Source organism: Cibotium barometz, chromosome 1, assembly GCF_041138505.1.
Source record: "Cibotium barometz isolate CiBa-2024 chromosome 1, ASM4113850v1, whole genome shotgun sequence".
Lineage (NCBI taxonomy): Eukaryota > Viridiplantae > Streptophyta > Polypodiopsida > Cyatheales > Cibotiaceae > Cibotium > Cibotium barometz.
The window spans coordinates 32,877,040-32,887,403 of NC_141046.1; the positions used below are offsets into that span (position 1 = coordinate 32,877,040).

Sequence of the window (10,364 nt, forward strand, 5' to 3'; positions counted from 1 at the left end):
CTGCCCCCACCTCCAATTGCGCTGCCCCACCCAACCTTATTTGGCATTGCTGCCCCTGTGTTGTGATGTCTACACATGACCTTGCCCAGGAGATCACAAGAAGTGGAGTGAGGTTTCAGGCTCACCTTCCAGCCATAGAGACACTCTGGACTCACCCCCGAGCTTGAGGCGAGCTAGAAGCCATAGCTAGATCCTAGGCAGAGCTCCCCCGCAGTAAGACCTGGCATCCTATACCACCTGGTCAATGGGTCACACGCTACAGGTCAAGTCATGATGAGCACTCCTGATGGTCCATGCTCTACGAATCAAACTCATCGATTGTGCTAACAATTGAGCCTAGGGTATGCTTATATAGGCCACTGGCCTTGCTAATAACCCTATAACTTATAATAACTATGCCTCTGCTTATAAACGCTTCTCTTGTCGGATGATTTATCTCCTACTGGGCACTTACTACACTGGCCTAGGCGCCTAGTATGGACTTGTCCTGGACGTGGACGAAACATACTTCCCTCCTTAAGGACCATTGATCTCCAATAAACTTGGGGAACTGGGCCTTCAGATTCCAAACGGATTGCCATGTAGCCTCTTCCCCTTCACTTAATCAGGTACTCATCATAGGTACTCCATCCTGAATGCCTAGTACGCTCATCTAGAGCCAGTTCTGGTTCTCTAGGGATATATTATGTGTGCTCTTCCTGAACTAGTTCTTTCAAAGGGACAACCTCGTCTGAGTCGCCCAATTTTTCTTTCGGTCGACTGACATGACAAGATGAACCGTTACACGCTGGGGAACTTTTAGGTGGTACGCAACTTCACTAATCTTCCTTATGCCCCTAAATGGTCCACAAAACCTGGAAGATAATTTGTAATGCTTCAACGTATGCATAACATTGGCATCCTTTGGTATCCTTAGATCAGAGTCACATGGGGACGGGGGACGGGGACGGGGACGGGGAAGTGCCGTTCCGGGGACGGGGTCGGGAACGGCAAAAAAAAACCTCTTTTTTAAAAGCAATTTAGGAGTTGTATGCATGACATACATATAGAGACACACTTTGAACAAAATTTTACACCGAATAGACAAAAAAACAAGAGTCATTTTGAGCAAAATGCGCTAATAAAACATCGATGGCACACTGATTATGTGATTGATAGTCTGATAGATACAAAGAGATAAGTACATGCCTCATGGGCAGTGAGGGTTACAAAAAAGAGTGGGTACAAAATAGAGATACTAGATAGATCATAGATGATAGATCACAATAGATCATGCAATTCCATGCCCTTGAACCACCGCCCACTCCACGACTAGCGTAGTGGACCTCATCCCACCATGACCATGTGTGCACCGCCGGCCTCCTTCGTGAAGAGCCCGCAACGGAAGATGTGGCGGCGGCGCCTTCACCTTGAGATGCCATGAATGATGATAGTGTGAGAGAGAGGGAAGAAGGGTGCAATAGAGAGTTGCAAGTTGCCGCTTGACTCTTGAGGCTTGCAAGTCTCAAGAGGGATGGATCATGGAACTTGGAGAGAGAGAGAGAGAGAGAGAGAGAGAGAGAGAGAGATGGCTTGGAAGTTGGCACAATGTAGATAGTATGGAGAGAGAGAGAGGGCTAACTTGCCACTTGGGCCTTGAGGCTTGGACAATGGAACTTGGAACTTTGGAAGCTTGAGGCTTGAGCAATGAGGCTTGAAGCTTCAAACTTGAGTGTGGAGAAAAGTCCTAAAGTGTGCCTTCTTTTATAGCTGGAAATTTGCCCGTTTTTGGCCGTTTCTGGCCGTTTTCTGACCGTTTATGACCCCTGTCTGCGTCCCCTGTCTGCGTCCCCTGCCCGTCCCGCGTTTCGGGAACGCGTCCCCGGGACGATTGTATGCGTCCCCATTTTGCACGGCGTCCCCTGCGCGTCCCCCCCCCCGTCCCCGGCCGTCCCCGTCCCCGCGTCCCGCGTCCCGCGTCCCCAAGGGCCGTCCCCGCGTCCCCGTGTGACTCTGCCTTAGATACACCCACATGCCTACCTCCAAGACCCTTGGAGGTCTGCGCTGGTTAGCATAAGATAAAAGTTATCTTTGAAACTAAGATAAAGGTCTACGCTTTGAACATGAGATAAAAGTCTATCTACAATAAACAAACTAGAAGGGTGAAAAGTCTTTAAAAGCTTAGACAAATGAATAAAAAGATCACATACTGCACTTAAAGCATACAATCTACACTGACAATTTCTTCAGGTGATCCATATAGCCTGACCAACTGGGCCTCAGCCAACTCATGACTCTTAATCGTAGATCGTGTTGGGAGAAACCTAGCCCCATCTTGTTAGTCTGTCGACTACTACCTTCATAGCATCATGCCTATGATTTGTGCAAGGCAACCCAACAATAAAATCCATCAAGATACTATGTGCCACTTGGCCTCTGGTATCTCTAGTAGATGAAGTAAACCACCCTACCAAAGGCATTTGGCAATATTTACTTGGCATTGGTTGCACCTTCTTTACATAGTCCTCCACATAGGAAGGACCGCATCTATGGCCAATAAAAGTATCTCTTGACTAACGTAAGAGTTCTTTGAATGCTCGGGTGCCTAGCACTAGGGACATCATGACACTTGAAAAGACACTCGAAAAGTATCCTTTTTCGCAGTTCATCAGTTGCCGGCACATAGACCTTTTCATTTTTTATTAATAGTCCATTTTGAATGGAATGGGGAGTGGACTACTAGCCAAGTGATAATGTCTACCGTGTGAACCTGGCAGCGGGGCATGGACAAATTTGAGATAGATGTGTGACCCAACTACCTATATCTCTCCAGAGTTATTCGGATAGACTAGATTTTTGTTGATGAATCTGAAGGCACTCAAGGGTTAGGGTTAGGGTTTACACAGGTTCAAGCAAGCGTGGAAACCAAGATGAGAGAGAACACGACTTCAGTATGCTTCAATGAATAAAAAGTGAAGTACAATAGCCACATGATAGTGACCCTAAAGATAAGTGTTCACATGTCCGGCCATAAATGTGCCGGGTGGACCAAAACACTTATAAACTGCATATAAGTGAAACTGAACTAAGCTGGGGGAAAAAACCTTCACTAACTGAAGTAAAAAGTGCCCCAGTAACCTACTGATGATCACTAGCACTCCTCTGGGTGCATACACAGCATAAAACCCAACAAACCCCCCTGGAGTGATATGTGATCACTATACATCATCCACCAAAAGGAAACAAATTCAAAGCATTGCGGAATGCTTCAAATTTCGGACGTGGTAATGCCTTGGTGAAGATGTCTGCCACATTCTGATCTGTAGGACAGTAGATCAGACTGATATCTCCTGCCTGGAGTCTCTCCCGAACAAAATGATAGTGAATCTCAATGTGTTTCGTGCGAGCATGAAACACAGGATTCCTGGCCACAGCAATGGCACTCTGACTATCAGTATAGATAGGTGTAGGCTCCTCCACTGAAATATCCATATCGGTCATAAGACGACGCAGCCAAACACACTCAACAGTAGTAGTGTAGGCTGCTCTGTACTCTGCCTCACAAGACGAAGTGGCCACTGTGGTCTGTTTCTTGCTTAGCCAAGAAATGCATGAAGCGCCAAGGAAGAAACAATTTCCACTAGTGGAATGTCTGGTATCAAAATCACTAGCCCAATCTGAATCACTGTAAGCGTGTAACTGCATGTCACCCGCCTCAGGATAAAGCAATCCAAGAGACAAGGTACCCTGCAAATAACGGAATACACGCTTCACAGCTTGCCAATGTGACAACCGTGGGCTGTGCATGAATCTGCTCAACTGAGAGACTGCATACTAAATATCTGGCCTTGTATTACACAAGTAAATGAGGCACCCAACGGCCCGAGCATATGTAGTGGCATCAAAGGAAACACTGTCATCTTGTAGTGACAGTTTCATCCCAGGCTCCATAGGAGTACTAATAGGCTTGCAATCCTGAAATTTAAACTTCTCCACAAGTTTAGCAACATAACGTGATTGCAACAACCCAATGCCTCTGTTATCCTGCACAAACTGTATGCCCAAATAGTAATGTACAAGGCCCAAGTCAGACATGTCAAATGTATGTTGCAGTATCTCCTTAAAAGCTGCAATTTTGTCATCATTTGATCCCATGAGCAAGAGATCATCCACATAAAGACTGATGACCAGCAGATCTGTCTCTTCTTTCTTTACATACAGAGTGGCCTCTGATGGACTGTTCACAAATCCCTGAGTGAGTAGAAAAGCATCTATTTTTGCATACCAAGCTCGTGGAGCTTGTTTCAAACCATACAAGGCCTTTTTCAGCCTGCATACTTTCCCCTCATGACCATGTTCTGCAAATCCCATGGGCTGAAATACATAAACTTCCTCCTCGAGGTCCCCATGTAGGAATGCAGTCTTTATGTCCAACTGGTGAACAACCCAACCACGATGTGCAGCCAATGCAATGACACACCTAAGTGTCGACATACGGGATGTAGGAGCAAATGTCTCCTCATAATCAATGCCCTTCTTCTGTGCATAGCCCTTTGCAACTAGACGGGCTTTGTACCTGTCAATGGATCCATCTGCATGTCTTTTCAACTTATAGACCCATTTAGTACCAATTGCTTTCTTGCCTTTGGGCAGATCAACCAAATCCCATGTTTGATTCTTTTTAATAGAATCAATCTCATCCTGCATGGCTTTGTTCCAATGCACATTATCTCGTGCATCCACGAATGAATCAGGCTCATCATCATCCTGTAAACTGGCTGCCATAACCAGATTCAAATCCATGATGTGTGCATGCTCATTGGTCCTTGTCTCCCTACGAGTACGACTAGCAAGAGGACCCTCTAAATGGCTGTCCTGTAATGTCCTCAAATACCATCTAGGTATATGTCTGACCTGTGGTGCCTGCTGTCCCATATTTGGTTCAGCTTCTGGCTCATTTGGCTGCTGAATTTCTGCACCACCTACATCATTTGCTGGCTGTCCAGTACCCTCATGAGTTGGATCACCAACTGTGGAATGAAACTCCATGGGTAGTAGACCTTCAAACACATCATTTTCAGCCTGATTTGCCTCATAACCAGCCATGGATATTTCTGATTTTTCATCAAAAATCACATCCCGACTGATGAATATCTTCCTGGATAGTGGGTCATATAACCTGTAGCCCTTGCTCTCACAGCTATACCCAACAAAAATGCATTTTGTGGCTTTATCATCCAGCTTCCTCCTCAACTCTTTGGGTACGTGTGCATATGCAAGACACCCAAAGATACGAAAATGCGATACAGAAGGCTTGCGGCCATGCCAAGCCTCAAAAGGAGTAATAGAAACCAATGCCTTTGTGGGACATCGATTCAAAATATGACAAGCACACATTATTGCTTCCACCCAAAAGATATGTGGTAGTCTTTTTGCCTTTAGCATACATCTGGCCATCTCCATGAGTGACCGATTCTTCCTTTCTGCAACCCCATTCTGCTGTGGAGTGTAAGGAGTAGTATACTGATGTTTTATACCTCTACTCCCAAGAAAGGAATTCAGCACATGTGACATATATTCCCCCCCTCGGTCAGAACGGAGAGTCTTCACCTTGCATCCTGACTCTGTCTCAGCAAGTGCTACAAAGGCCAAAAATGCATCATATACCTGTGATTTCTGTGTCAAAGGATAGACCTAGCATATACGAGAGAAGTCATCAATAAATGTTGCAAAATAAAAGCAACCACCTAATGACTTCGTCTGCATGGGACCACAAAGATCACTATGTATAAGTTGCAACTTTGCAGTTGCTCTTAGAGCCTGATCACGTGGGAAGGAAAACCTGTGCATTTTTCCCAAAATACATCCTTCACAAATGTGATCTGGAGGCTTCTCTATGAGAGGTAGATCTGTAAACATATTATGTCGCTGCATAAGCATAAGACTACCAAAATTTACATGCCCCATGCGAGCATGCCATAACTCCGCATCAACCATAGCTGGAGTAAGAGTGAATGCATGATAAGCAGACTGATCCACTGGCTGAAATGCATCCAACTGATAAAGTCCATGACATAATGTACCAGTAAGCATCAAGGTCAAGGCATTAGCTTTGTCTCTGACCATGCATTTATCATCATCAAAGTGGACCTGCATTCCACAATGTGCTAAAGAAGAAATGGACAACAAATTCTTCTTTATCCCTGGTACATATAAGGCATCTGTAAGGCGGAGAATGGAGCCATCAATGGCTGTGAGCTGAATCTCCCCAATGCCACGAACTGGATATGAAGCATTGTTGGCACACTGAACAGTTTTGCCAACAGGGGCAGGGCCAACATGACTAAACAAATCCCTGCGAGATGTGATATGCTTTGAGGCACCACTATCAAAATACCAAGTACATGCATGCTCTGTCAAACTGAGTGCCTGTGAAGACCAAGAGGCATCATAGCTGCATGTATAAAAACAGTAATCCCTGTCCTCAACAAAAGAAGCAGTCTCTGGAGGAGCTTTAGAAGTATCATTAACTGACATCCCAGCTTCCTTTGCCTTCTCTTTGGCAATCCTCTTCCTACATTCCGTGATGTAGTGACCTGGCTTCTTACAGTAATGACATTTGCCCTTCTTCTTGGGCTGTCCATCACCTTTCTTGGTATCCTGTGAAGAACCACCATCACCTGAATTTTGATTTGCACTCTTTGGCTGAGTTTTTCCTTTCCCCTTTTGGCCTGTAGTAAATGCTTGTTCAGCATTTGTGTTCATATTCATATTCTTCCTCATTTGCTCCTCTTGTAGTAAGAGAGCAACAAGTTCCTGATACTTGAGGGGTTCAACAGCATTCCTCATGCTGAGGTTCAAAGAGGTATGGAAAGCCAAGTAAGATCTTGGCAAAGAGTGCAAGATGGTGGACACAAGCTGTGTCTCAGGAATAATCTCATCCACATTGATGAGTTGCTCTCTCAAATCCTGCAGCTTGTTTAAGTGGCTAGACATATCATCTCCTTCATTCATTTTCTGATTTTCCAGCTCTCTTTTCAAAAATGAGATCCTAGCCTCATTACGAGCAGCATACATCTGCTCCAAAGTCACCCATGCATTTTGTGAAGAGCCAGCTGAACGAATATGAGGTATAATGGACCTCTGTACTGACAATGCAATGAGTGACAAAGCTTGTGCATCCCTGGCATCCCTGGTCTTTTGAGCATTTGTTCTCTGAACAGGCAATCCTACCCTCTTTAGTTACTACGCGAGGCTATTTTGCAACCATACCCCTCCATTTCTGTTAATGCAGAGCTGCCCTGACTTGTATAAGTCTTGTTTTTTTGCAGCCTGTGAACAATATTTTAAGATTCTCATTTTAATTTCTCTTTTGCAGCTAAGAAGCAAGTATTTGGCTTTGCATGCTAATGATATGTATGGTCTATGCAGCATGTCGTGCTTCATACGGATCTTTTACGTTAGCATTATTGGAGCAAGGAAGGACCATCCCTATTGCCATTTGAGGTGGCTGAAGGGTTTCTATATTACAGTTACCTCATGGATGTATAATGAGTTATATTCTGTGCAACCGCAAGGTTAGCCTTCATTCTTCAACAACAATTTCAACAGTGTGTCCTCATTCTTACCATATTGCAATTTTTGTCAAATAAACGTGTACCCTGAAGTGTACACACCAATTTCTCTTTTTTTATATCTCAATTAATTGAATGGAATATGATTATTGAGTAGCTAAGTGTTCACCATTAAACAAATTGAACGCTTGAGGTCAAATTTATCACCCCATTTTTTCATTTCGCAAGGTCCTCTTTGAGAGGAAATTATAATTGGTAAATGGTAAGATATTGGGCCAAACATTAAGGACATTACAAGTAATGCCTTGATGACCACCCCCTAAAGGGCACACCATTAAGAAGTGACTCCTCTGCTCTCACAGTCATTCACTGAGGGAGGAAGTGTGGACTAGTGCAATTGTGGGCTTGAAGTGCAAGGCTCCCAAAAAAAAAGACTACATAAAGAAGACATATATGTTCATGAAGCCCTTTTCACACTAGACACAAGTTAGATTGCATTTCTACAAGCCTTGGATCCTATGAACTCTCTCTCTCTCTCTCTCTCTCTCTCTCTCTCACACACACACACACACACGCTCACACAAATGCACGTGCACGCGTACGTGCAGACACTTGCATTCGCAGTCCCACTCATGCACACATGTGCATGTGTACGCATGCTTATGCACATACACATACACATACAAGCCCTCCACAAGGAAATCATCAATTTGGAGCGCCTAGACCAAGCTGGTGCATGTTGACAGCAGTTGCTCAAAAGTGGTGCTCAGACCTGTGGAGGATCAAACGGCATAGGAGGCTCTTGATTGCCAAGGCCTTAGCGAGGAGCTTACCCATCACAAAGGGGGGCGTTACAAACAATCACACCAAGGCATATGATATGATTGCAGGAGTCCTGAGCTGACTAGAAGTGCTAGCTTTCATGAATGAGTACACAGTGACAAGGATTACATCCACTGTTTCTTCTCTTTTGCTGTCGTATCTGGATTACAAGCCATTATGTTTTATTTACTTAAACCATTAGCAATATGTCTTATCTCTAACGCAGAGAATCATAGCAAGATCCCATCCATGTCGACTCATAAGGTAAGGATGCCACCCATCACACCTTTGTTCAAGTTAAGAGCTTACCTTAGCCTATACTGAAACAAGTGTCATTTGGTCTTGCCATTGAGCCACAAATGTAACTTCCCAATGTGGGTGTGCTAGCCTCTCCGTAGCATCCTCACTCCATTTTCACATCGAAATCTCCCATCGCTTTGGATAATGGCTCTTCTTGCCTAGATGAAGGTAAGAAGAGAATGGCCTTCATGGTGGTTCTTTCTCACAAGAGGTGAATGGAGAAGAAACTAATGAGAGGGAGAAGCCTACAATGGCCTTCACTCACAAGAAGAAGAAGTTAATGAGAGGGAGAAGCTTAAAATGCAGCCTATTCAAGTAAGTAACCCGTCTAGTCTAGTATGCAAGAAGCCAATAAAACACAAGCAAGCAAGAGAAGAGAAGAGGGAGAGCTCACAAGTTTTCTATTGAAAGGGAGGAATGAATGTGTATTGCTTAGTGTTGAAATTGACTTAATACAAGTTGACCTATATACAAAGGACTACCTTTCATGCTAGGCCAAATACAACTTAAAAATAGTCCACTGGCACTAGTTTTAGCCTTAAGCAGCTATGTACATAAAGTTTGTTAGCTCCCCATTTGGCATTAAGCTAGGTTAAGTGTGCTTTATAAAGTCCAACGCCATCTTACAAAAGATGGGTTTCCGTTACATGTGGGTAAGATAGGTTTTCATTACATACAAGAAAGATGACAAAGCACCTTCTTATGGTAGGTCGGAAGTAGTTAACATGGTCCCCTTCCTAATGGTGTAGTTAAGATGGGGAATTACCTTGCGGTAGGTTGAGTGAAATTATGTTAACATGCCAACAAGTGGTTAATATATCCCCCTTCTTAACGGTGGACCATGTCCTCGTATCACTAAGCTTGGGAGGTGTAGTTATCAATTTCAAAGAGGTGTGAATAGTCAGTTGATATAGTCAGTGAAGAGACTAATCCACATGCTTCGAGGCCTATTAGAGATAGGGTTTGGTTAGCCATTGAGTTAGGAAGCATCATCGAGGTTACATGTGGTGTAATGTGGCGAAAAAATGCTTGATGTGAGGCCTCCTTTATGGGTTTGGGCATGTACAAGGAAAGAGGGATCGTGGCTTGCTTGCGGATTCATACACCAAGACCACCTTCATATGATTGGCAATGGCCGATGTAGTCCTGAATGGTTTGGCACGGAGTATGATTCCCAGCTCTCATGGTGGTGAAACTAGAGACTAGGGTGCTTCATTGTTGCTTATTACACACTTTCGTGGTGAGGTTCTTGTTATGATGGCGAAGGTAGGTAAAGAAGAGGTAAATGGTCCAATGGAGACCGAAGGGAGTTGTTTTTCTTTTAAAGATCTTTAGAAATTCCTACACGCTTGAGGAGGATCTAAGCGATGGGTCGTACCATACCTTACACTTTTACCCGCCACCATGGCCCCCCCATCTAGAGATGTACCTAGATGGCTATCAACGATGAGGCTCAATGCAAGTGCTAGCGATTTTGAGTACCTAAGTATGCAAGATCTGCTTGTAAAGTGTAAAGTCCTTATGAATAATGCATGTGTCGTACATGGGCTATGAGGGCTAAAGTTGTGGCTGTATCCATGTGAAAATTTTTGCTCTCTGCTTTCTTTGACTCTCAATTTTGCTTTCTTTGACATTCACCTATCATCTCGGTTTTGGAGAATCAAAGTCCAAAATCTTTTGTGGCACCTC

At 44.1% G+C, this 10,364-nt stretch overlaps 1 protein-coding gene across 3 annotated transcripts in view; it reads left to right on the plus strand.

Annotated features, from left to right (window-relative positions):
* The window catches only part of LOC147641887 (uncharacterized), a 141,136-nt gene extending 133,427 nt beyond the window's left edge, over positions 1 to 7,709 (plus strand). Inside the window, exon 8 of one of the 3 annotated variants that reach the window (XM_086800691.1) lies at positions 7,358 to 7,709. In XM_086800691.1, coding sequence (XP_086656817.1) covers positions 7,358 to 7,561 — 204 coding nt within the window. In that variant the 3' untranslated portion in view covers positions 7,562 to 7,709. The remainder of the gene's footprint in view (positions 1 to 7,357) is intronic. The other 2 variants (XM_086800675.1, XM_086800684.1) reach the window with 2 other exon arrangements.
* The last annotated feature ends 2,655 nt before the right edge of the window (positions 7,710 to 10,364 follow it).